Source organism: Triticum aestivum, chromosome 5A, assembly GCF_018294505.1.
Source record: "Triticum aestivum cultivar Chinese Spring chromosome 5A, IWGSC CS RefSeq v2.1, whole genome shotgun sequence".
Classification (NCBI taxonomy): Eukaryota; Viridiplantae; Streptophyta; class Magnoliopsida; order Poales; family Poaceae; genus Triticum; species Triticum aestivum.
The window spans coordinates 646,536,653-646,564,226 of record NC_057806.1 but is presented as its reverse complement, the minus strand read 5'-3'; the positions used below and the strand labels follow the sequence as shown (position 1 = coordinate 646,564,226).

General features: G+C 41.9%; 2 protein-coding genes and 1 non-coding gene across 3 annotated transcripts in view; all 3 read right to left on the bottom strand.

The window, feature by feature from the left end:
- Positions 1-15,501: 15,501 nt before the first annotated feature.
- On the bottom strand, positions 15,502-15,574 carry TRNAE-CUC (transfer RNA glutamic acid (anticodon CUC)). Its single transcript has one exon. It is a non-coding gene; the product is annotated as a tRNA-Glu (tRNA).
- Positions 15,575-16,116: 542 nt separating this feature from the next.
- LOC123105591 (uncharacterized) lies at positions 16,117-23,689 on the bottom strand. Its single transcript, XM_044527680.1, has 10 exons — positions 23,519-23,689; positions 23,291-23,389; positions 22,814-22,957; positions 20,921-22,018; positions 19,953-20,811; positions 19,595-19,842; positions 19,312-19,418; positions 17,564-17,711; positions 17,180-17,332; positions 16,117-16,770 (listed from the first exon to the last, which is right to left on the bottom strand). The coding sequence occupies exons 1-10, from the start codon at positions 23,555-23,557 to the stop codon at positions 16,633-16,635; spliced, it is 3,033 nt and encodes a 1,010-aa protein (XP_044383615.1). The 5' UTR covers positions 23,558-23,689; the 3' UTR covers positions 16,117-16,632.
- A 391-nt stretch (positions 23,690-24,080) lies between these two features.
- LOC123105590 (magnesium-chelatase subunit ChlD, chloroplastic) overlaps positions 24,081-27,574 on the bottom strand; it is a 7,089-nt gene continuing 3,595 nt past the window's right edge. Inside the window, exons 7-15 of the mRNA XM_044527679.1 lie at positions 26,966-27,061; positions 26,521-26,685; positions 26,241-26,438; positions 25,810-25,965; positions 25,550-25,657; positions 25,238-25,372; positions 24,995-25,156; positions 24,769-24,889; positions 24,081-24,516 (exon numbers count right to left, since the gene is read on the bottom strand). Of these exons, the coding sequence (XP_044383614.1) occupies positions 24,434-24,516; positions 24,769-24,889; positions 24,995-25,156; positions 25,238-25,372; positions 25,550-25,657; positions 25,810-25,965; positions 26,241-26,438; positions 26,521-26,685; positions 26,966-27,061 (1,224 nt within the window). The 3' untranslated portion in view covers positions 24,081-24,433. The remainder of the gene's footprint in view (positions 24,517-24,768; positions 24,890-24,994; positions 25,157-25,237; positions 25,373-25,549; positions 25,658-25,809; positions 25,966-26,240; positions 26,439-26,520; positions 26,686-26,965; positions 27,062-27,574) is intronic.

The window sequence follows — 27,574 nt, the reverse complement described above, 5'->3', positions numbered from 1 at the left end:
ATGTATTAAAAAAACAAAGTATAGACTTTGGAAGAACTACTTGATGGTCGTAAGGCTGTTGGATGCAGATGGATTTTAAAAGGAAGATGAACAATGATGGTAAGTGTCACCATTAAGAAAGCTCGACTTGTCATTAAGATGTTTTCCGACAAGTTCAAGGAGTTGACTATGATGAGACTTTCTCACTAGTAGCGATGCTAAGAGTCTGTTGGACTTATGTTAGCAGTTACTACATTATTTATGAAATCTTGCAGATAGGATGTCAAAACATTGTTTCCTCGACGTTTTTGTTGAGGAAAGTTTGTATGTGATACAACCAGAAGGTTTTGTCAATCCTGAAAGATGCTAACAAGTATGCAAAGCTCCAGGAATCCTTCTAAGGACTGGAGTAAGCATCTCGGAGTTGGAATGTACGCTTTGATGAGATGATCAAAGATTTTGGGTTTATACAAAGTTTATGAGAAACTTGTATTTCCAAAGAAGTGAGTGGGAGCACTATAGAATTTTTGATGAGTATATGATGTTAACATATTGTTGATCAGAAATAATGTAGAATTTCTGGAAAGCATACAGGGTTATTTGAAAAGTGTTTTTCAATGAAAAACCTGGATTAAGCTACTTGAACATTGAGCATCAAGATCTATAAGGATAGATCAAAAAACGCTTAATAGTACTTTCAAATGAATACATACCGTGACAAGATTTTGAAGGAGTTCAAAATAGATCAGCAAAGGAGGAGTTCTTGGCTGTGTTAGAAGGTGTGAGTATTGAGTAAGACTCAAGACCTGACCACGGCAGAAGAGAGAGAAAGGACGAAGGCCGTCCCCTATGCTTTAGACATAGGCTCTACATTATGCTATGCTGTGTACCGCACCTGAAGTGTGCCTTGCCATGAGTTAGTCAAGGGGTACAAGAGTGATCCAGGAATGGATCACATGACAGCGGTCGAACTTATCCTTAGTAACTAGTGGACTAAGGGATTTTCTTGATTATGGAGGTGGTAAAAGAGTTTGTCCTAAAGGGTTACGTCGATGCAAACTTTGACACTAATCCGGATGACTCTGAGTAGTAAACCGGATTCGTATAGTAGAGCAGTTATTTGGAATAGCTCCAAGTAGCGTGTGGTAGCTGCATCTATAAGATGACATAGAGATTTGTAAAGCACACATGGATCTGAAAGGTTCAGACCCATTGACTAATAAACCTCTCTCACAAGAGAAATATGAACAAACCCCATGGGTGTTGGATTCATTACAATCACATAGTGATGTGAACTAGATTATTGACTCTAGTGCAAGTGGGAGACTGTTAGAAATATGCCCTAGAGGCAATAATAAAATGGTTATTATTGTATTTCTTTGTTCATGATAATTGTCTATTGTTCATGCTATAATTGTATTAACTGGAAACCGTAATACATGTGTGAATACATAGACCACAACATGTCCCTAGTAAACCTCTAGTTGAGTAGTTTGTTGATCAATAGATGGTTATGGTTTCCTGACCATGGACATTGGATGTCGTTGATAATGGGATCACATCATTGGGAGAATGATGTGATGGACAAGACCCAATCCTAAGCATAGCACAAGATCGTATAGTTCGTCTGCTAAAGCTTTTCTAATGTCAAGTATCATTTCCTTAGACCATGAGATTGTGCAACTCCCGGATACCGTAGGAATGCTTTGGGTGTGCCAAACGTCACAACGTAACTGGGTGGCTATAAAGGCACACTACGGGTATCTCCGAAAGTGTCTGTTGAGTTGGCACGAATCGAGACTGGGATTTGTCACTCCGTGTGACGGAGAGGTATCTCTGGGCCCACTCGGTAATGCATCATCATAATGAGCTCAATGTGACTAATGAGTTAGCCACGGGATCATGCGTTACGGAACGAGTAAAGAGACTTGCCGGTAACGAGATTGAACAAGGTATAGGGATACCGACGATCGAATCTCAGGCAAGTAACATACCGATAGACAAAGGGAACTGTATACGGGATTGATTGAATCCCCGACATCGTGGTTCATCCGATGAGATCATCGTGGAACATGTGGGAGCCAATATGGGTATCTAGAACCCGCTATTGGTTATTGGCTGGAGAGATGTCTCGGTCATGTCTGCATGGTTCCCAAACCCGTAGGGTCTACACACTTAAGGTTCGGTGACGCTAGAGTTGTTATGGGAAATAGTATGTGGTTACCGAAGGTTGTTCGGAGTCCCGGATGAGATCTCGGACGTGACGTGGAGTTCCGGAATGGTCCGAAGGTGAAGATCGATATATTGGACGAAGGGTATTGGAGTCCGGAATTGTTCGGGGGGTACCAGGTGATGGCCAGCGTGTCTGAAAGGGGTTTTGGAGGCCCCGGCAAGCGTTGGGGGCCTTATGGGCCAAGGGGAGGGGGCACATCAGCCCACTAAGGGGCTGAGCGCCCCTCCCACCCCATCTCACGTAACTTGGAGAGGTGGGGGCGCCTCCCCTAGGGCAGCCACCCCTCCCGGCTTGGGGGGCAAATTTCCTAGGGGTGGGGGCGCCCAAACCCATCTAGGGTTTCCCCTATGGCCGCCGCCCCTCCCCTAGGGAACCCTAGGGCGCCTCCTCCACCCCCTTTACCCCTATATATAGTGAGGGAGAGAGAGGGCAGCCGCACCCCTTCCCTGGCGCAGCCCCTCCCTCCTCCAACTCTTCCTTCTCCTTCGTAGAGCTTGGCGAAGCCCTGTAGGAATACCACAAACTCCACCACCACGCCGTCGTGCTGTCAGAGTTCTCCCTCAACTTCTTCCTCACCTCTTGCTGGATCAAGAAGAGGAGACGTCCCCGGGCTGTACGTGTGTTGAACGCGGAGGCGCCGTTCGTTCGGCGCTAGATCGGATCTTCCGCGATTTGAATCGCCGCGAGTACGACTCCATCAACCACGTTCTTGTAACGCTTACACTTAGCGATCTTCAAGGGTATGAAGATGCACTCCCTCTCTCTCGTTGCTAGCATCTCCTAGATTGATCTTGGTGACACGTAGGAAATTTTTGAATTATTGCTACGTTCTCCAACAGAATCTCACTGAGTACAACAGACCATTGAGCTAATTAAGTTGTGTTGAGTGTATGTTACATGGTTCGTGGCATTTGTTGAAATTGACCTGGATGCAAAATTCATCCGATTTTTGTGTGGCCATTGTTTTATATATTCCGCTAATCGTGAAAACCGCAGATCTTAGTCCCTCTTGATAGAAAAAGATATCAATTTCTAAACAAAAACTTTGGTTGATATGAGGTGTATATTTTAGATTATTGGAGAGGGCCCTAGCTCCTGCCAGTGTTCTCCTCCCTTCTATCATCGTCAAACGATGCATGGAACTCAATTGGTAGCAAAACATTTCAAAGATAGCCAAAGGTGTAAGCTGTTGGGTTTCGTAGTAATTTCAAAAAATTTCCTACGCACACGCAAAATCATGGTGATGCGTAGCAACGAGAGGGGGAGAGTGTGATCTACGTATCCTTGTAGATCAACAATGGAAGCGTTAACTTGGTTGATGTAGTCGTACGTCTCCACGGCCCGACCGATCAAGCACCGAAACTACGGCACCTCCGAGTTCTAGCACACGTTCAGCTCGATGACGATCCCCGGACTCCGATCCAGCAAAGTGTCGGGGAAGAGTTCCGTCAGCACGACGGCGTGGTGACGATCTTGATGTACTACCGTCGCAGGGCTTCGCCTAAGCACCGCTACAATATGACCGAGGTGGAATATGGTGGAGGGGGGCACCGCACACGGCTAAGGAACGATCACGAAGATCAACTTGTGTCTATGGGGTGCCCCTTGCCTCAGTATATAAAGGATGGAGGAGGAGGAGGCCGGCCAAGGCAATTGGTGCGGCCAGGATGTGGAGTCCTACTAGGACTCCAAGTCCTAGTAGGAGTCCATCAAGAGGGGAGGAAGGGAGAAGGAAGTGGACGAGAAGGAGAGGTGGCCGGCCCCCTTTTCCCTAGTCCAATTCGGACCAGAGGGGAGGGGGGCACAGCAGCCCCTTGGCCCTTTCTCCTCTTCCCACTAAAGCCCATCAAGGCCCATTACTTCTCCCGTAACTACCCGGTACTCTGAAAAATACCCGAATCACTCGGAACCTTTCCGATGTCCGAATATAGTCGTCCAATATATCAATCTTTACGTCTCGACCATTTCGAGACTCCTCGTCATGTCCCCGATATCATCCGGGACTCCGAACTCCTTCGGTACATCAGAACTCATAAACTCATAATATAACTGTCATCGAAACCTTAAGCGTGCGGACCCTACGGGTTCGAGAACAATGTAGACATGACCGAGACACATCTCCGGTCAATAACCAATAGCGGGACCTGGATGCCCATATTGGCTCCTACATATTCTACAAAGATCTTTATCGGTCAGACCGCATAACAACATACGTTGTTCCCTTTGTCATCGGTATGTTACTTGCCCGAGATTCGATCGTCGGTATCCAATACCTAGTTCAATCTCGTTACCGGCAAGTCTCTTTACTCGTTCTGTAATACATCATCCCGCAACTAACTCATTAGTTGCAATGCTTGCAAGGCTTAAGTGATGTGCATTACCGAGAGGGCCCAGAGATACCTCTCTGACAATTGGAGTGACAAATCCTAATCTCGAAATACGCCAACCCAACATGTACCTTTGGAGACACCTGTAGAGCTCCTTTATAATCACCCAGTTACGTTGTGATGTTTGGTAGCACACAAAGTGTTCCTCCGGCAAACGGGAGTTGCATAATCTCATAGTCATAGGAACATGTATAAGTCATGAAGAAAGCAATAGCAACATACTAAACGATCGGGTGCTAAGCTAATGGAATGGGTCATGTCAATCAGATCATTCACCTAATGATGTGATCCCATTAATCAAATGACAACTCATGTCTATGGTTAGGAAACATAACCATCTTTGATCAACGAGCTAGTCAAGTAGAGGCATACTAGTGACACTCTGTTTGTCTATGTATTCACACATGTATTATGTTTCCGTTTAATACAATTCTAGCATGAATAATAAACATTTATCATGAAATAAGGAAATAAATAATAACTTTATTATTTCCTCTAGGGCATATTTCCTTCACTCTCCCACTTGCACTAGAGTCAATAATCTAGATCACATTGCCATGTGATTTAACATCAATAGTTCACGTCTTTATGTGATTGGTTCACATCTCCGTGTGACTAACACCCAAAGGGTTTACTAGATTCAATAATCTAGTTCACATCGCTATGTGATTAAGACCCAAAAAGTGATCATGTTTGCTTGTGAGAGAAGTTTAGTCAACGGGTCTGCCACATTCAGATCCGCATGTATTTTGCAAATTTCTATGTCAACAATGCTCTGCATGGAGCTACTCTAGCTAATTGCTCCCACTTTCAATATGTATCCAGATTGAGACTTAGATTCATCTAGATTAGTGTCAAAACTTGCATCGACGTAATCCTTTACGATGAACCTTTTGTCACTTCCATAATCGAGAAACATATCCTTATTCCACTAAGGATAATTTTGACTGTTGTCCAGTGATCTACTCCTAGATCACTATTGTACTTCCTTGCCAAACTCAGTGGTAGGGTATACAATAGATCTGGTACACATCATGGCATACTTTATAGAACCTATGACTGAGGCATGGGGAATGACTTTCATTCTCTTTCTATCTTCTGCCGTGGTCGGGCTTTGAGTCTTACTCAACTTCACACCTTGTAACACAGGCAAAAAACTTTTTCTTTGACTGTTCCATTTTGAACTACTTCAAAATCTTGTCAAGGTATGTACTCATTGAAAAACTTATCAAGCGTCTTGATCTATCTCTACAGATCTTGATACTCAATATGTAAGCAGCTTTACCAAGGTCTTTCTTTGAAAAACTCCTTTCAAACACTCCTTTATGCTTTGCAGAATAATTCTACATTATTTCCGATCAACAATATGTCATATAGATATACTTATCAGAAATGATGTAGTGCTCTCACTCACTTTCTTGTAAATACAGGCTTCATCGCAAGTCTGTATAAAACTATATGCTTTGATCAACTTATCAAAGCGTATATTCCAACTCCGAGATTCTTGCACCAGTCCATAGATGGATCGCTGGAGCTTGCATATTTAGTTAACACCTTTAGGATCGACAAAACCTTCTAGTTGCATCGTATACAACTCTTCTTTAGTAAATCCATTAAGGAATGCAGTTTTGTTTATCCATTTGCCAGATTTCATAAAATGCGGCAATTGCTAACATGATTCGGACAGACTTAAGCATAGATACGAGTGAGAAAATCTCATCGTAGTCAACACCTTGAACTTGTCGAAAACCTTTTGCGACAATTCTAGCTTTGTAGATAGTAACACTACTATCAGCATCCGTCTTCCTCTTGAAGATCCATTTATTTTCTATGGCTTGCCGATCATCGGGCAAATCCATCAAAGTCCATACTTTGTTCTCATACATGGATCATATCTCAGATTTCATGGCCTCAAACCATTTCGCGGAATCTGGGCTCATCATTGCTTCCTCATAGTTCGCAAGTTCGTCATGGTCTAGTAACATGACTTCCAGAACAGGATTACCGTACCACTCTGGTGCGGATCTCACTCTGGTTTACCTACGAGATTCGGTAGTAACTTGATCTGAAGTTACATGATCATCATCATTAGCTTCCTCACTAATTGGTGTAGTAGTCACAAGAACGGATTTCTATGATGAACTACTTTCCAATAAGGGAGATGGTACAATTACCTTATCAAGTTCTACTTTCCTCCCACTCACTTCTTTCGAGAGAAACTCCTTCTCTGAAAAAACTCCGAATTTAGCAACAAAAGTCTTGCCTTCGGATTTGTGATAGAAGTTGTACCCAACAGTCCTTTGGGTATCCTATGAAGACATATTTCTCCGATGTGGGCTTGAGCTTATTAGGATGAAACTTTTTCATATAAGCATCACAATCCCAAACTTTAAGAAACGACAACGTTGGTTTCTTGCCAAACCACAGTTCAGATTGTGTCGTCTCAACGGACTTAGATGGTGCCCTTTTAAACGTGAATGCAGCTATCTTTAATGCATAACCCCAAAACGATAGTGGTAGATCGGTAAGAGACATCATAGATCGTACCATATCTAATAAAGTACGGTTATGATGTTCGGACACACCATTATGCTGTGGTGTTCCAGGTGGCGTGAGTAGTGAAACTATTTCACATTGTTTTAACTAAAGACCAAACTCGTAACTCAAATATTTGTCTCCGCGATCAGATCGTAAAAACTTTATTTTCTTGTCACGATGATTTTCCACTTCACTCTGAAATTCTTTTGAAATGTTTCAGACTTATGTTTCATCAAGCAGATATACCCATATCTGCTCAAATCAAATGTGAAGGTCAGAAAATAACGAGACCCACCGCGAGCTTCAACACTCATCGGATCGCATACATCAGTATGTATTATTTCCAATAAGTCAGTTGCTCGCTCCATTGTTCCGGAGAACGGAGTCTTTAGTCATCTTGCCCATAAGTCATGGTTCGCAAGCACCAAGTGATTCATAATCAAGTGATTCCAAAATCCCATCAGCATGGAGTTTCTTCATGCGCTTTACACCAATATGACCTAAACGGCAGTGCCACAAATAAGTTGCACTATCATTATTAACTTCGCATCTTTTGGTTTCAATATTATGAATATGTGTATCACTACGATCGAGATCCAATGAACTTGTTTCATTGGGTGTATGACCATCGAAGGTTTTATTCATGTAAACAGAACAACAATTATTCTCTGACTTTAATGAATAACCGTATTGCAATAAACATGATCAAATCATATTCATGCTCAACGCAAAAACCAAATAACACTTATTTATGTTCAACACTAATCCCGAAAGTATAGGGGAGTGTGCGATGATGATCATATCAATCTTGGAACTACTTCCAACACACATCGTCACTTCACCCTTAACTAGTCTTTGATTATTCTGCAATTCCTGTTTCGAGTTACTACTCTTGGCAACTGATCCAGTATCAAATACTGAGGGGTTGCTATAAACACTAGTAAAGTACACATCAATAACATGTATATCAAATATACTTTTGTTCACTTTGCCATCCTTCTTATCCGCCAAATACTTGGGGCAGTTCCGCTTCCAGTGACTAGTCCCTTTGCAGTAGAAGCACTTAGTCTCAGGCTTAGGACCAGACTTGGGCTTCTTCACTTGAGCAGCAACTTGCTTGCCGTTCTTCTTGAAGTTCCCCTTCTTCCCTTTGCCCTTTTCTTGAAACTAGTGGTCTTGTCTACCATCAACACTTGATGTTTTTCTCGATTTCTACCTTCGTCAATTTCCGCATTACGAAGAGCTTGGGAATCTTTTCCGTTATCCCTTGCATATCATAGTTCATCACGAAGTTCTACTAACTTGGTGATGGTGACTAGAGAATTCTGTCAATCACTATCTTATCCGGAAGATTAACTCCCACTTGATTCAAGCGATTGTAGTACTCAGACAATCTGAGCACATGCTCATTAATTGAGCGATTCTCCTCCATCTTTTAGCTATAGAACTTGTTGGAGACTTCATATCTCTCAACTCGGGTATTTGCTTGAAATATTAACTTCAACCCCTGGAACATCTCATATGGTCCATGAAGTTCAAAACGTCTTTGAAGTCCCAATTCTAAGCCATTAAGCATGGTGCACTAAACTATCAAGCAGTCATCATATTGAGCTAGCCAAACGTTCATAACATCTGCATCTGCTCCTGCAATAGGTCCGTCACCTAGCGGTGCATCAAGGACATAGTTCTTCTGTGCAGCAATGAGGATAAACCTCAGATCACGGATCCAATCCGCATCCTTGCTACTAACATCTTTCAACACAATTTTTCTCTAGGAACATATCAAAATAAACATATGAAAGCAATAACGCGAGCTATTGATCTACAACATAATTTGCAAAATACTACCAGGACTAAGTTCATGATAAATTTAAGTTCAACTAATCATATTACTTAAGAACTCCCACTCAGATAGACATCCCTCTAATCCTCTAAGTGATCATGTGATCCAAATCAACTAAACCATGTCCGATCATCACGTGAGATGGAGCAGTTTCATTGGTGAACATCACTATGTTGATCATATCTACTATATGATTCACGCTCGACCTTTCGGTCTCCATGTTCCGAGGCCATATCTGTATATGCTTGGCTCGTCAAGTATAACCTGAGTATTCCGCGTGTGCAACTGTTTTGCACCCGTTGTATTTGAACGTAGAGCCTATCACACCCGATCATCACGTGGTGTCTCAGCATGAAGAACTTTTGCAATGGTGCATACTCAGGGAGAACACTTCTTGATAATTAGTTAGAGATCATCTTAAAATGCTACCGTCAAACTAAGCAAAAATAAGATGTATAAAAGATAAACATCATATGCAATCAAAATATGTGACATGATATGGCCATCATCATCTTGCTTCTTTGATCTCCATCTCCAAAGTACTGTCATGATCTATATCGTCACCGGCATGACACCATGATCTCCATCATCTTGATCTATATCAATGTGTCGTCATGTGGTCGTCTCGCCAACAATTGCTCTTGCAACTATTGCTATCGCATAGCGATAAAGTAAAACAATTATTGGACGCTTGCGTCTTATGCAATAGAGAGACAACCATAAGGATTTTGCCAGTTGCTAATAACTTCAACAAAACATGATCATCTCATACAACAACTTATATCTTATCACGTCTTGACCATATCACATCACAACATGCCCTGCAAAAACAAGTTAGACGTCCTCTACTTTGTTGTTGCAAGTTTTACGTGGCTGCTACGGGCTTAGCAAGAACCGTTCTTACCTACGCATCAAAAACCACAACGATAGTTTGTCAAGTTGGTGCTGTTTTAACCTTCACAAGGACCGGGCGTAGCCACACTTGGTTCAACTAAAGTTGGAGAAACTGTCGCCCTCAAGCCACCTATGTGCAAAGCACGTCGGGAGAACCGGTCTCGCGTAAGCGTACACGTAATGTCGGTCCGGGCCGCTTCATCCAACAATACCGCCGAACCAAAGTATGACATGCTGGTAAGCAGTATGACTTATATCGCCCACAACTCACTTGTGTTCTACTCGTGCATATAACATCAAACCATAAAAACCTAGGCTCAGATGCCACTATTGGGTTTCGTACTAATTTCAAAAAAATCCTACGCACACGCAAGATCATGGTGATGCATAGCAACGATAGGGGGAGAGTGTGATCTACGTACCCTTGTAGATCGACAACGGAAGCGTTAACTTGGTTGATGTAGTCGTACGTCTCCACGGCCCGACCGATCAAGCACCGAAACTACGGCACCTCCGAGTTCTAGCACACGTTCAGCTCGATGACGATCCCCGGACTCCGATCCAGCAAAGTGTCGGGGAAGAGTTCCGTCAGCACGACGGCGTGGTGACGATCTTGATGTACTACCGTCGCAGGGCTTCGCCTAAGCACCTCTACAATATGACCGAGGTGGAATATGGTGGAGGGGGGCACCGCACACGGCTAAGGAACGATCATGAAGATCAATTTGTGTCTATGGGGTGCCCCTTGCCTCAGTATATAAAGGATGGAGGAGGAGGAGGCCGGCCAAGGCAATTGGTGCGGCCAGGATGTGGAGTCCTACTAGGACTCCAAGTCCTAGTAGGAGTCCATCAAGAGGGGAGGAAGGGAGAAGGAAGTGGAGGAGAAGGAGAGGTGGCCGGCCCCCTTTTCCCTAGTCCAATTCGGACCAGAGGGGAGGGGGGGCGCAGCAGCCCCTTGGCCCTTTCTCCTCTTCCCACTAAAGCCCATCAAGGCCCATTGCTTCTCCCGTAACTACCCGGTACTCTGAAAAATACCCGAATCACTCGGAACCTTTCCGATGTCCGAATATAGTCGTCCAATATATCGATCTTTACGTCTCGACCATTTCGAGACTCCTCGTCATGTCCCCGATCTCATCCGGGACTCCGAACTCCTTTGGTACATCAAAACTCATAAACTCATAATATAACTGTCATCGAAACCTTAAGCGTGCGGACCCTACGGGTTCGAGAACAATGTAGACATGACCAAGACACATCTCCGATCAATAACCAATAGCGGGACCTGGATGCCCATATTGGCTCCTACATATTCTACGAAGATCTTTATCGGTCAGACCGCATAACAACATACGTTGTTCCCTTTGTCATCGGTATGTTACTTGCCCGAGATTCGATCGTCGGTATCCAATACCTAGTTCAATCTCGTTACCGGCAAGTCTATTTACTCATTCTGTAATACATCATCCCGCAACTAACTCATTAGTTGCAATGCTTGCAAGGCTTAAGTGATGTGCATTACCGAGAGGGCCCAGAGATACCTCTCCGACAATCGGAGTGACAAATCCTAATCTCGAAATACGCCAACCCAACATGTACCTTTGGAGACACCTGTAGAGCTCCTTTATAATCACCCAGTTACGTTGTGACGTTTGGTAGCACACAAAGTGTTCCTCCGGCAAACGGGAGTTGCATAATCTCATAGTCATAGGAACATGTATAAGTTATGAAGAAAGCAATAGCAACATACTAAACGATCGGGTGCTAAGCTAATGGAATGGGTCATGTCAATCAGATCATTCACCTAATGATGTGATCCCATTAATCAAATGACAACTCATGTCTATGGTTAGGAAACATAACCATCTTTGATCAACGAGCTAGTCAAGTAGAGGCATACTAGTGACACTCTGTTTGTCTATGTATTCACACATGTATTATGTTTCCGTTTAATACAATTCTAGCATGAATAATAAACATTTATCATGAAATAAGGAAATAAATAATAACTTTATTATTTCCTCTAGGGCATATTTCCTTCATAAGCATGCTCATTCGCTAATGCGGGAACCCTTACCAAGGACGGGCCCACAAGTCATATCACTGATGAGCAGTTGTGCTTGTCACTAGTACTTGGTTACTAGAGATGGGATGGCCGCTTGTCACTAATAATAACGTATCAGTGACAGGTGGGCTCCTTGTTTTTACATACTAGTGGTGTGTGCCATGAAGGTGCTTGCACCCATCACTAGTTGTTGGCCCATGTCCAGCCTAGTGGCCTTCTAAGTGAGATGCTCCCTTATTTTGAGCATTTTACTTGTGATTCATAGGAGGCATGTTCATATTTATATACAATCAGTAATATTATGCACATATGATTCGCATGTCATCCATATGTTATATAACCGCCTGTTGACCCCTACCCGTCGTTGGTAAGCGGTACTAGTGACGGCCCACTCATGCCCATCACTGGTAAGATGGTTTCTATAGCCATTTCTGGAATAGCAAGTTCAATAATAAAAAATTCATTGACAATACTGTTGTGTTATATCTACACTAGCCCTCACCGAAAAGAAGTGAGGATTATGCTGCTAGAGAAGAACCCCTCTGTCGTCCGGTGCCAGCCTCTCTCACCTCTTCTCCAGTGTTTTCGTTGCTGTTGAGTGGGCAATGAGCCTTTACTTTTAGTGTAAATTTAGATCTCTAGTATCCCCTTTTAAAGATATTTTTGTTCTTCTCTGACGAGTTCTCCGTCCAGGTATTTTTATACTTGGTTGATTTTATCATATCATCGACTTCCTGGAAACCGACACCCATGGTGAGTTGGCTGCAAACCAATTATTTCTTATTTCATGTAGTAATAAACAACACAACTAATATTGATTGAGAGAAAATAGAGATCTTTGACGATCTACTTCATTTCTGTTGTCACCGTCGGTGACAATGAATACACGATTTGCAAGGTAAGGCTTTGATGACATGGATGGATGATGATATGTCTTACTCTAGAATTCACCCACCTGTGAATTTGATGATATCATGCTATCCTCACCTCAATTTACTGCCTAAAAAACTAGGGCTCTCATGTGATTCAATTACTCTTTTGGTTGGCAATTATAATCAAACCAGAGGATTTTTCTCAAAAAGTACATAGAAGAATTCTAGTGATATGGACAAAACAAAGGGATCTTCTTATAAGCAATAAAATGAATTAGTGTTCCCTTACGAACATTAGATGTGGACAAAACAAAGAGATGTGAAAGGAAGAGTGTTTTGTACCAACTTGGGTAAGATGGCTGCTATAGTTGTTTCTGCAGTAACGAGTGGAATAAAAAATTGAGCGACTGACATTACCATTGTATTATATCTACTCTAGCCCTTGCCAAAAAATGAGGATCATGCTACTAGAGGAGAACCCCTCCGTTGTCCGTTGCCGGTACCTCTCGCCTCTTCTCTAGTGAGCCTTTAATTTTAGTGTAAATTTATGTCTCCAATTTCAATTATTATGTTCTACTCCCTTGTTTAATAATTCTTGTCATGGTTTTAGCTCAAATGTGAACTAAAACCATGGCAAGAGTTATAGAATGGTGGGAGTTGGTTTTTTCTATTCTTCTCTGTTGAGTTCTCCATCCGGGTATTTCTATTCTTGGCTGATTTTATCATACTTTTGATTTCGTGGAAACCGACATCCATGGCGAGTCGTCTGCAAGCGAATTTTGTCTTATATAGTTTCATGCGGTAATGAACAATACAACAAGTTTTGGGAGAAACGAGAGATCTTTGACGCTCAACTTTATTCATAGTGTCACCGTCACTAACAGTGAATACACGGTTTGCAAGGTAAGGAGTTTACGACATGGATGGATTATGATACATCTTACTCTCACATCCATCCACCCATGGATTTGATGGTATCATGCTACATTCACCTAAATTTACTGTCTAACCAAAAAAATGTCTACTCTCACCCTCGCCGAAAAGAAGTGGGGATTATGATACTAGAGGAGAACCCCTTAGTTGTCTGGTGTTGGTCCCTCCTGCCTCTTCTCCTCGAGCGTTATCGCTGTCATTTAGTGGGCAAGTGGCCTTTATTTTTAGTTTAATTTTAGATCTCTAATTTCATTCTTTTTACTCTCCCCGATCCATATTAATTTGTTGTACTAAAAGAGCAACAATTAATATGGATAGGAGGGAGCATTGTTTTTTCTATTCTCTCATGTGTTCTCTATCGGGGTATATTTTTATCCTTGGCTAATTATATCACCAGCTTCCTAGAAGCTAACATCCATGGCAAGTTAGCTGCAAACAAATATTCTCTTATATTTTTCTTTTGAATTTTCCGCTTATATATTTTTATGTTGTAATGAACAATACAACCAATATTGGGAGAAAAGAGGGATCTTTGATGGTCCACTTCATTCGTGGTGTCACCATCGATGATAGTGAATACACGGTTTGCAAGGTTAGGAGTGGACGAGATGGATGTATGATAATACATCTTACTCTCACTTCCATCCACCCATGGATTTGATGATATCATGATGCGGCCACCTAAATTTATTGTCTAACCAAAAAAGTATCTACTCTAGCCCTCACCAAAACAAGTGGGGACTATGCTATATTAGAGGACAACCCCTGCATCGTCCGGTGCCAGCCCTCTAGCCCCTTCTCCAGCACTGCCGTTGTTTTTAGTTTAAATTTAGGTCTCTAATGTCATTTTAAATATATTTTTGTTCTTCTCTGACGAGTTCTGCATCTTGATATTTTTATCCTTGCTTGACTATATCATATACCACCAACTTCCTAGAAACCAACATCCATGGCGAGAGTTGGTTGAAAACGAATTTTCTTTCACATGTAGTTCTTTTTTGAATTTTCTCTCTTATATATTTTTATGTTGTAACGAACAATACAACTGATATTGGGAGAAAAGGGAGATCTTTGGCGGTCTACATCATTCCTGGTGTCACTATCGATGACAATGAAAACACGGTTTGCAAGGTAAGAAGTTGACGACATGGATGGATGATGACACATCCTACTCCCGAATCCATCCACCCGCGGATTCGATGATATCATGCTATGGTCACCTCGTTTGCTTCAATCACGTTTTTAGTTGGCAATTGTAATAAAATCAGAGGAATTTTCTAGTGACGTGGACAAAGTAGGGAGAAGTTCCACTGCAAGAAAAAAAAGGAGAGAGAATTAGTGTTCACTTACGGACATTAGATGTGGACAAAACAAAGAGAGATGTGAAAGGAAGAGTGTGTGTGCTCCACCTCCACTGATGAGTACTTACAACATATGTAGGCAACACATTGCATCATCATAATGGCATATAGGGGTGAGAAGAGGGTAATGATTGTGCAAGGCACGAGTGGCTCGTGCGAACCGCAATTATGCTGGCTGCTCAGCAGTTCAATGAGGCTGCCGCCTCCCGCTTTGCGGCCTTCGCCCACCAAAGCGCCCTGCAAACGCACCGTCTTAGTCCACGACGCTATCATTCATCAGATATTGTTAGTGTAGATCCATCCGCCCAAAAATGCTGTACCCAACCGGCGCATTTCACATGCGTGCCCATTTTTTGTGTCTGAACCATTTGCGTAGAGAAACAAAAAAAAAAGGAATTCCGTCGCCGGGACTTGAACCCGGGTCTCTCGGGTGAGAGCCGAGTATCCTAACCACCTAGACTACGACGGATCAGGTTCAGACTTGTTACAGCCCAGTTAATATTGTTGCCAGTTTTAGTTTCAGTCAAGGTAAGACTATCTAACCACGCCCTTTGAGCCAAGGTTAATACAGCCATATCCATATGTATTCCTTTGTCCAAATAGATAAATTATACTGTATTTACTTGAACAGCGGCAATAGGCAGTGAAATATTATGAATCAACAACTTTTCTCTTCCGAATTACGATGCATATCTCCCAGTTTCATTTATCATGAGAAACCGGTAACATAGGGCGCCCCACTAGTCCCCCCAAAAGGGTTTGGTCAGGACATTAGGGAACCAGAAAGGTTAAAAAGAAACTTTTTTTTGCTGGTGGTTAAAAAGAAACTTTACAGCGCAAAACAGAACAATCTGGCCATAGCCACAGAGCCAGAAAAGAACCATCACTGAAGTTCTAAGCACTGCAACACAGCCCCAAAATAAAGCTAAAACACGCCCTAGCACTGTATTCTCAATTTAAATCAACAAAAAAAAATTATCCATAATATTTCTCTAGCATTGTATTTACAACTTACAACAAAACAATATTCTTATAAATACATGCAAGGAGATTGATATACACAAAGTCTGGACTAGTCCATCTGCAGAAAAGCATTGTTGATTTAAATAAAATGAAACAGGGAGAAAAGCTTATATTGATCTAAAGAAAACATATCATGCCCTACAGATTGCTTAGCTGCCGATTTCTAAGCAGAGTACAATCTCCAGTGAACGTCACGGTGTTCGGGAAATGAACAACAGTCCCCAGAATAAAATAACAGGAGCAATATAGCTTAAGGACAAATGCCTAAACGTAATCTGCCTCCATAGTTTAGCCCTTGGAATTCTTCAAATATGGGCAGCTGTGTACCACTACCACATCACCATTACGGACGCAAAAAATGATGAAAGACACACACAGGCATCAGCCTTAGGCCTTAGCGCAGGCTGCGCAGCACAGGCGAATCCAAGTCTGACAGAAACATGCCTTTGAAAACTTTGCTTGCAATTGGACGATGATGGTGCTCCAGGCATTTCGTGACAAGAATTATATTTCTTGACTCATCTCAAATGCACGCTGTTGTTGGAATAATGGCATCTTAATCCGCCGGAATGGGGCGCACCGGTCTTTCTTCAGGTGAATCAGCTTCCCAGAAAACAGACTGCCTATGATCCAGCTTGCTGGCTGCAAGAGAGAGATACAGGAGAATTAGAGGCACTGGAGATGACAAATACCAGTTTGGGTAAAAAGGATAAAGCGTAGGGAAACATTTGAATGGTAAATACAGCGATACAGCCATGTATAATGTGAATCAAGTAAACATGTCTTATTGGCAGCAGGGAAGCAAGCCGTTCGGATCCTAATCAGTTGAGTTTTATAGAAGGTCTAGATGAAACAACATAACTGAATTACGAGAGGTAGACAATGGATTAAGATATGTTGTGACAAGTTACTTCTCTATATTTACTTATAGAGCTAGTATTCAAACATTGAAAGACAGTCTACTCTATCTGAGCAGTTGCTGCTTATATTCAGTCATTTCTGTATTTACTTATATAACTCTAACAGTTTCTACATTCAAAATTCAACTAACCGCTGTTTTTATGTCATGTTCCAGCCCACAATGACTTAGATGACGTGATGCGCTCGCCTCATTTGCAACAAGAATGATTCCGCGCGAACAACTTTTATCCTTCAAGCTTTGAATTAATCCTTGAAGAGATACAAAAACTTGGCCACCTCCATGCTGTGGAATACAAATACTATAATGTAAGGGCCACATCATGTAGACAAGGAAACTAGTCATGTATATATCTGACACAACCAGTAGTAAAAAATCAGATATATCAAATTAAGAGTGAACTAAAACAATGCCTCTTAACTATGACAACAGTATATGATGTATTACAGTTCACTAAAAAATATTGCTTGATTAGTAGGTCATCCACCATGTTTTCTCACCAGGCTTGCAACATACCTTGATAATGTTCGAAAATTTTGAACAGAAGCTGATTTTGCCGTGGATCAAGAATCCTACTCCATGAAATACCAATTTATTATTTCTTAGGTAAACTGATTGGCCAAATGTTGAAATCTCCACTGTATGCCTTTGTCGAATTAAATACCTAGCAAAAGGGTATATCAAAAGTTGAGCATCAAGAACAAAGTATTTTAACTTAATCCATATGGACAACAGAGCAAATGTTCCTCGCTGAATTTTTAGTTGCTGAAAATAAAGCTAGGATAAACAATATTCAGAATAAACTTTCCATGTGGTGTATGTGAAATATTCAGAATTACAGTATGAACAATTAAGCTAATTAATCGTGTCAGTGTTTAGATAATAACCATTTAAAAAGATAGTTCTTAGGAATCCTATGTTGCTTGAGTTTAAGTTTGGACTAGCAAATAGGCCCGTGCGTTGCCACGGGAGAAAGAGAATCAGATTATGCAAATTATGCCAGAATGAGATATGGACTTTTAAAATGTCACTTCATAAAGTACGTCAAAATCATGTCACGATGAGATATGGACTTTTTTTACCCGATGTGTGATGGACTAAATAAAATAATAAAACAACCTCTCCAGATCTCCTCAAAAAGTTTATGTAAGCGATGGTATGTTTTGTTCGTTATTTACGTATCTATTTCAATGGATCTGTTTGAATTTTTTTGTGATCCTTTTCTAAAATTTCATGGTCATTTTTTCCAATTTCGGAAAGCATGTTGAATACACAAGCATTTTCTAAGAATCATGAACATTATTTTATTTCATGAACATATTTTTCTGAAATCGAGAATTTCTTTATGATATGCAAATATTTTTTAGAAATTGCGAACATTTTGATTTCCCGACCATTTTCTGAATTCATGGAATTTTTATGATTTCTCAAAAAAAATCAAAACTCACAACCTTTTAAAATTTTGAAATCCCGAATTAATTGAAAAACGAGAAAACAAAAACAGAAATGAGAAAAAAAGGCAAAAAACGAAATGAAAAACAGGAGTTTCTTTTAAATCATGAACATTTTATGTTTTCCAGAACATTTTTTGAATTCACAAACGTTTTATGTTTCTTAAAAAAAACTCGCAACCTTTTGAATTTTTGGAAATCCCTAATAATTAATTTATAGAAGGAAAACACAAAACAGAAATGAGAAACGAACAAACAAAATGCGAACTGAAAAAACATACGCATGGGCCGGTCCATTAACGCGGGGGCAGGGGGGGAGGGTTCGCAAAAAAGAGAAAAAATGGGGCAGAACCTAGGATCGAACACAAGTCTCCCCGCTGGAGGACCAAGGCATTAGCCACAGGCGCACTACACTACACCTTCAAGTGTGTTATATGAGGATATCCTTTATAAGAACCAAATCGAACGGGACTTTGAGAAAAACCGAACCGTTTTTTCACTTATGGGTGGCATGGTGGGTAATTTGTGTCAAGTTCGTGGGTAATTCTAATGACGTACGACCAGAAGCACTATTTGCTTTATTATTAGGGGAGGATAATTTAGCCCACCAAATGAAATATCTTTCATTTCTTAGAAGAGCTTGGCATCGGATGACAGATCTCAAAATGCATATACACTTTTAAGGTGTTTAGTAATTTTCCCTCAACTGCTTCAAGAAAGATATGAAAACTGAAGCTTTCATGAACAAAGATGTGATAAAGTTTAAAATTCCATTTTCACAAGATAGGTGTGCTGCAAGGTGTCATTGCTTACTTTCCAGGTGGCAACAGTAAACCAGCTTGAAGAGAATCAAAAAGCCAATTGGAATTCAAAATCCAGGAATCGGTAGCACAACCATATAAGAACTTAGCTGTTGATACCTGTTGCAACAAACACCTATCAGACACAGTGCAATTTGGTACTGTAAAAAAAAAGAATGTGTAATTTTAAATGGGAGCCTACAGCCCTACACCAATTTCTCCTACAGGCTACAGCATATACTAAAACTATAAAATGATACATGATGAACGATAGATGGTATCCAGCTATAACAAACCTTTTTAGGGGAAAGAACTACAGGAGGCTTCCACCTCTCGAGCTCTGCAAGCTTGCTTTTTTTATCAAATGGACAGGGTGGCACTTTAGAAAGAACACAACCTCCAAATTTCCGTATTACAGACACAATCTCTTTCTCCTTATGACTTTGAAATCCAGTCACCAAGAACTCTAGTCCATGAAATATGGCTTCTTTTTTGCTAGTGCATTCCCTGGGCTCCTGCATGTCAGCAACTCTGCTTTCAGACCCTGCAAAGAAACAAGAGTGAGGGTCACCAAAAGTATGTAATGACCGTGCATATATTTACCCACGATATACAGTACATATCTAGCATAAGAGAACATAAACCAGAACTTACAACTGAATCGAGATTTAACCCTTCTGCTCTTGGTTTGTCTAGTACTAAGTTTAGCATTCAACAATTGGGGTCCTTTTCTTTTAAGGCCTCGTTTACCAACACTCAAATATGTTGTGGGTTGAGGCAAAACTTCTGATGGGATATATTGCTCTTTGTTGTGATGCTCGTTATCATCTTGAGCATCAGATGACTTCTTCTGAACCAAAGAAAATTCGTTCAAGCTTCCAGCTTCAGCATTGTTTTCAGTGAACTGATTAGAGGCTCGGATACGCTGTATCTTCTTATTTAAGATTATCGGTGCGCTTCTCTCCTTCTGACAAACTGCCACATTAACATCATTATGAGCCAGACTACCTCCCGAGATGTTTGATATAGGTCCTAGCATGCTAAAAGGCCTGAGGGAACTATGTGTTCTTCGCCTCCATGGATTAGATTCTTGTACCTTATCTAACGGCACAGAAGATGGACCGGCTTCTACATCTAGGTCATTCTTCAGAGATTCCTTGCGATATACTGGTTCACTGTTTTCCTCATTCCTCTGTTTACATTCAGGAGGTTGACTAGTGGATACTTCATTGCAAGATATGCTACACGGAACAAATGAACAGAGAGGATCCTCAGGTGATAAGCTTGAACATACTACTTGATGGCACGACTCTGCACTTTGAACCTCTCCATGGAAACCTTCATTCTTTTGGAGAAAAGATGCTCTTGAAGAGGCAACCATTTCTGTCGATGTCGCTCTAGGTGCAGGAGAGCACTCATTCATGCTATCCATTGACTCAGAAATGAAGCTAGTCCTTATATGCTTCCTTGCACGACCACCAAACTTCGTCTCTTCAACAATTCTTCCAGCTTCCTGGAAATATATTTTACATTGTAATTACATAGATGAAGAGTGCTGAATGAGATAGGCATATGATCCATTAAGTTTGTTATAAAAAAATGTTCATGGGCAACAAATTTACCTTTGTGATATTTTGACCTCTTACTGGATTCCTCAAGTTCTCAGTAAAAGCACGGTTGTTTTGAGTCAACTTCTCGAAAGCAGCTTCCTCATTTCTCGAGCAAGAGATTGCTTTATCTTGAGCTAGTTGCTTTATAGAAACACATCCTGGACTTGATTCTTTTACTAGCGTACCAGCAGAACTATTCTCTGCCAAAGAATCAGGTACATGGTCACTGGTATAAGCATCTTGGCTGTGCCATTCTTTATTTTGCTCCTCGGAAGAACAAATGTCTACATCATGTGGGGCACAACTAGGCTGAGAGATGCTCTGTTTCAAGTTAGTTGTGTTGTGGCCTTGAGATGAACAAGCAGTTTGAACAGTACACAGGCCAACATCTTCAAATACATCAAGCATTTCGATCTCATCCAATTCTGCAAGCCAATCGCTCTCATCCCGATCATTTTGAAAGGATCCACTATCATGTTCTGTTTCCTCAAGAAAACACTGTTTCCGAGCTTCCTTTACACGCAGAGCAGCTTCGAGGGCAGCTGCAGTCAACTTATCAGGCTGGCAATCATCAAGTATCATTTCTGCAATAACCATAGCCTCAGAAGCAGCAATAGATAGCTCAACCGCATCATTAGCATCTGCCTTACGGAGCTTCTGAACATCAACTTTTCCACCAGATGGTTGATGTTTTCTTGCACCAAGTGGTTTAGTGACATCCTTGCTAGCCACTCTACGGACTCCTTGTTGTGTATCATCCTTAAGGCCTTTAGCCTCTTGCACAGCTTTGATCTCTTGTGCTTGACCATCAACATAAGAGTCCTTTAATGGTCCTTTGCATGTACCAGAATTCAGAATCTGTGGGCTAACATTGGCTTGAACTGAGGAGATATCCTTGCTAGCCACTCTACCAACTTCTAGTTGCTTATTATCCTTAATGCTTTTAGCCTCTTGTACAGCTTTGATCTCTTGTACTTGACCATCAACATAAGAGCCCTTGAACGGTCCTTTGCATGCACCAGAGTTTAGAATCTGAGGGCTAACATTGGCTTGAACTGAGGAGAGTTGTGCTGCACTTTCTGAAGAAAGGTGCAGAGAGAAAGGCAGCACCTGGAGGGGGGAAATTCAACCCATGTTATAACAGCACACGACAAGAAGATTATGTTTGTGCAGCAGAGGAAGAGCCAATTATTTTGGCTGTTACAAGCCTATGTTTGCTACTATACTAACTTGTTCACTCGTAAAATGAAAACACATGCACAATGTTCAGAACCCCATTATTCATAAGCACATATGAAAAATACACGGTAGGCAAGATGAAAATGGCATACTGAGGGCCTCTTTGATTCAAAGGATTTTCATAGGATTTTTGAAGGATTAGAATCCTTAGGAATTTTTCCTGCGTTGATCGTTTGATTCGCAGGATTGAATCCCATAGGATTTTTTCCTCATGTCAACTACAATTCATAGGAATTCTAGCATCCACTCCAACCTCTTGGAAGAAATCCTTTGTTTTTCCTGTGATACAATCAAACAAACTCAAATCCTATAGGAATCCAATGGGCACGTCATTTCAATCCTACATTTTTCCTACTCCTGTGTTTTTGCAATCTGCTAATCAAAGAGGCCCTGAACCTACAATTTTATTCTTTCCCCATTCAATGGAAGATTACGGACAGAACAAAAGTAAGTACGCTGTACAAGTGTGCATCCCTGGAACAAATAATGTAACTCGGGGCAAAGAAGAAATCGACAGATCCATAACTGTTATGCAGGATTGAATCATTAAAGGCTACAGCTACAGGTACATGTACTACCATCTCCTGAATTATTTGATCAAACAGAATGACAACACCCTAAGTTGTGACCAAACTTCAGTGATTAGCATCAAGAATCTTAGCCTACCTCTCTGCCTGTTGGAGTATTTTCAGCAGGTGTATCCTCGTCTCCCGACAGATGCAGACGGAACCCGCTGTAACCATCAGCACTTAGGGCGGCATTCCGACAACTCCGTTGCTCTTGTGCAGGGTCCACAATGCACACACAGTCCTGCAGTTCAGTGAAGAGAACACACTACACCAGATGAGAACAGACAGTGCACCGAGAAACGTATATAGATAAACATGCACAATCACACCAAATGCATTCAGATCCAATTCAATCGTATGCCATTTCATGCCAATGACCAATCACCAGTTTTGAGTTATTGTCGATAAGGTGGGATAGTTGGCGAAAAGGATTCGAACCGGGGATTTCCCCCTTTCTGTAACATGCTCAAAGGAAATAGCAAGGCGCTTGCAAGTGTTGGGTAATCAGAGAATAACAAACTCAGAGCGTACAAGGTTAGCACCAATCGACGCGCAAATCAGGCGAGAAAAGCACCTCACAAGGCGGCGACGACACGCCGGGGCTGTCTCTTCGGTGCTCGCCGGCCGTCGGCTGCCGATGCGGCTGAAGCCATTGCGGGAGCCACGCGTCATCCTGAAGAACTCGAAGAAGCCCGAAAGGGCGTCAGAAGAGGGCGCATCCCAAACAGTTCACATCTCCTCCCTCCCGCCCAACCGAGAGAGAGAGAGAGAGAGAGAGAGAGAGAGAGAGAGAGAGAGAGACCTCAGAGAAGCGCGGCGAGTGGTAGGCGCAGGTCGACATGGCGGCCCGGCAGTCGCCGGCTGCGGCTAGGTGGCGCCGCCACGAGAGGAGAGGAGTGGAGGGAGGGGCGGGGGGTCTTCTGGTTTACTTTCTGTACTAAATCTGGCTTGCTTGATAAGCCTCTCTCTCCTCCGTCTCCCGCCACCGCCCACCGCAGCGGTTCGCGCCATAAAAATGACAGCATTTTTTTTAGGCAAATAAAAATGACAGCAAGGTCTCCCCATTTCTCCCCGCTGTACCGTCTGACAGGTGGGCCCGGCCTGGTGCCGCCGAGGCATGGGCCTGGGCCGCAATTTTCTGCTGGATCTATTTTCAGGGTGCCTTTTGTAGGAAATTTGTTACTGTTATCAACCACGCTCTGCCAAAGGTAACAATTTCCTTCCCACACTTAATTTTGCATTTAAAAAGGAAATATTTTCGTGATACTCAACAGCATCAATTTTTTTGGGTAAACACATAACCACGCTGTCACCAGTGGTAATTTTCTTCGCATAATTTTAGAAAGAAATATCAGTTCGTATGCTTTACAAAAATGAAGGAATGTTATTTAGTGACACCCGACAGCAGCGCATTTCTGCCTCGAAAATTAACAGCAGTAGATTTACAGGGCCAATTATCGGAGAGCCAGTGGGAGAATTCCGACATTTACACGAAGTTATGCTCGGATTTTAGCCCTGCTGGTGCTGGTAAAAGAGAAAGAAAGAAGACAAGAAAACCTACACCAAAATTGGGTCATAAGAGCTGAAACGCACGCCCCAAAAAAAAGTTACAGAAAGGACTAAGGACAGCTGCACAAATTACTGCACGAACGACTTGTATCACCAGAAGGTACAAACAACAATTGGGCGGGGGCGATCGATGCTCCGAGATCGCTCTCTAGCTCTTCAAGTCCGCCAGCGCGGTCTTAGTGGCAGCGGAAATCACGGCGTCCGAAGCATTTGGCAGGTAGTAGTATTTCCCTGGCACAGCAAGGAAAGAAGCTGTGTTCATGGAAGGTTATGCAGATAACTAATTTACGGTATGTCGGTGCTTATAGTTAGTGATGAAGATGGCAGGTGTATCTTTTTAAGTGGCGACAAGGTTCCTCGGACTCCACTCATATTACCTTATACCATGAAAATGCGTTAAAAAAATCGAAACAAGAACAGGCATGGTTTCCTACAGGTTTCAGATCGAGTAGTGTAATTATTCTGATGTAGTGTTGAGAATACCTTGGGCAACCCTTGCAATTTCCTTGGCGAATCCCGTAGATACAAACTTGTTCTCGGTATCGATGACGAGAAGCGACATTCCTGCCTTGAATATTTTTGCAGACACATCAAGTATCTCATCCTTGCAAAGAGGAAACAAATTCTTCAGTGCCTTTTGAACACAGCAGGAAACTTCAAAATGATGGCCCAAGGATACATTTGTTTGGTGTTAGGATAAGAGTGGTACCTTCAATTCTTGAGTAGATGGTCTTGGTGCGTCTGAAGCAGCGGCAGCTTCTGGGTCATTGGATTTCTTCAGTGATACATTAGCTCTTCCATCGGTGATTGCAACGATCATGATACGCCCAACGTCGCCACTCTTTTCAGCGTTCAATCCCACTCTGACAGCCTTGAAGTAGAATCCACAATGTTATCCAGATTATAATGTCCTGGCATTACAGAAGAATTCAACGCAGTTCTTGGTTCTTACTGTACTCAGGCCATGAGCTAAAGGAGAACCGCCACCGCATGGTAGCTTTTCAAGACGTTTGCGAGCCATTGCAATGGATCTTGATGGTGGAAGTAGAACTTCAGCATAGTCTCCACGGAAGGGAATAATTGCAACCTGAGGGATGCCAAAATGGAAGCTAAAGTTAGTGCACAAACTGTCCATATAACGATGATTACCCGGAGGGGAAGCACAAATGGAGGTGTCTTACAAGGTACGCAGCAAGTAACAAATGCTAATCACTAAAAAAAAGATGGCAAATTCTAATGCTAAATTTTCACATTTCAGTAGTACCTGATCTCTGCTTGTGTAACTTTCTGCAAGCAACTTCAATGCTGCACCTTTGGCATTCTGCATGCGGTTCAGAGCCATGCTGCCACTAGCGTCCACAACAAATATGACCTGTCATGAGAATAAGTCCAAACAGAGTTGTGAAGTCTCGCGGTAAGATAAATCTGCTTTGCCACATACATAAAACATGACTGGCCTAATATACATATTCCCATGAAATTGCACAAGCAAATGTGGAGAGAGAGAGCGAGAGAGAGACAGACCAGAGCACCGGCTTTTCGAGCCATTCTCTTGGCTCTCATGTCAGTCTTTTCAACAAAAACTTTTCTTGTCTTGTCAAGACTTTTCTCTCTCCGCAGTTTTTGGTATGGTGCAGCTGCTCGAAGTGTCGCGTCAACAGCTAATCTCCTGACTGGACCCTACAACAGAATGAACTGTTTAGATGAACCAATTTGGTGAGAAAGGGTACCAAGCATAGGAGTGATATTACAAAGGAAGGTGTCTGCTATATCAGTAAAATTAATGGAAAAGACCGGGAGGCATCAGAGGAATTCAAAATGCAATAAAACAGACCTAGATAAGGAGAAGTGCCGAAGCATTATTTGCATAAAGAAACAAACACGAGAATGGATTCAGGAATGTTTGAACAATCAAGTGTTTAGAGTTGCAGTGTTGATGAGGTAAAACTTGAGACCTTTGGAAGCATAGGCTTAATGTATCGGCCCCTGTCTTCTGAGAATATGACATTTTTTGCTCGCCCAGCCTTTCCTTTTTTTCTTTGTGCTTGCTGAGCAAAGAAAAGGAGCTTATCATCTACTAGTCCACCTTCAGCATCAAAAATAAACTCCTCGGGTATCTGGTCATCTTGTTTTTCGTTTTCTTCGTCATCATCCTGTCAGAAAACAACAACTAATGAGCTCTAAGAAACAAATGAATAGGCATCAAGTACAGGTTGCTCAATCATAAAATTCAACCTCCTTTTCCTCCTCATCCTTCTCATCATCTTCCTCCTTCTCATCTTGATCTTCTGCATTATCTTGATTTTGTGGAGGTGGTGGAGGTGGAGGTGGAGGCGGTTGGTTTTGCTGCTCTTGTGGGTTATCAGATATGATAGAACGAGGTAAAATAACTAGCTCTACCTGCAAGAAGATGCCATGTGTGTCAAATATTAAGTAGAACACACTTCAATTTTTTTGACACAGGTGCAAACAGAAATAGCATAGCAAAAGAAAGAAAAAAATGAGTTATGCCAGCACTAAAATTTCCATGCTACTTTATATTTTATTCTTAACAACCAGACACAGTAAACTTCATTTGGAACAGTCAAGTTAAGAGATGGAAGAAACAGTCAACTGAAATTCCATGGGGTTTGTTGCTTCATTACTTAATGAAGAATCCGCAAGCATAAAAATACTTAACAGCTTTCTTAAGGTCCTCCGCGAAAACTTTTTCACGTCCTTCCATGGCAGCAAGACATTTTGCCACTCGAGCAGCATACAACTCAGCCCGGTGCCCCTGCAACAAATTTCAAGACTCAGAAATTAATATATAAATATGAAAACACATTCATTTTAACTTTCCAACTCAGCATTAACCACAATAAATAAGCATAACTGTCTCAACAAGCAATATGTTGGTGTGATGGACGCCAAACAGGTATAGCTGTGTAAGTGTGTAGCATCTAGATTAGGCCATTAGGGATGACAACGGTGCGGAATCTTTCCGCCAGTTCCACAGAAAAAATGGAAACGTAGAGAAAATATGGAAACAGAAACGGAAACAAACATGGAATGACGTTTCCTTGAGGAACACGTGCGGAAATGAAATTTTCGTATCCAAAGGCGCTGAATTTTCCGTTTACATTTTTCATATATGTAGCCCATTCCAACAGGCAAAAGCCCATATACCTTTGGCCTGGCCCAACCCAACCCTAATCTTAACACACCTAAACTTAATCTCCCAATCGTTTCCCTAGTCACTGCCTCATTGGGTCATACGCAGCTGCCTGCCCTCGATCCTCCACCGATG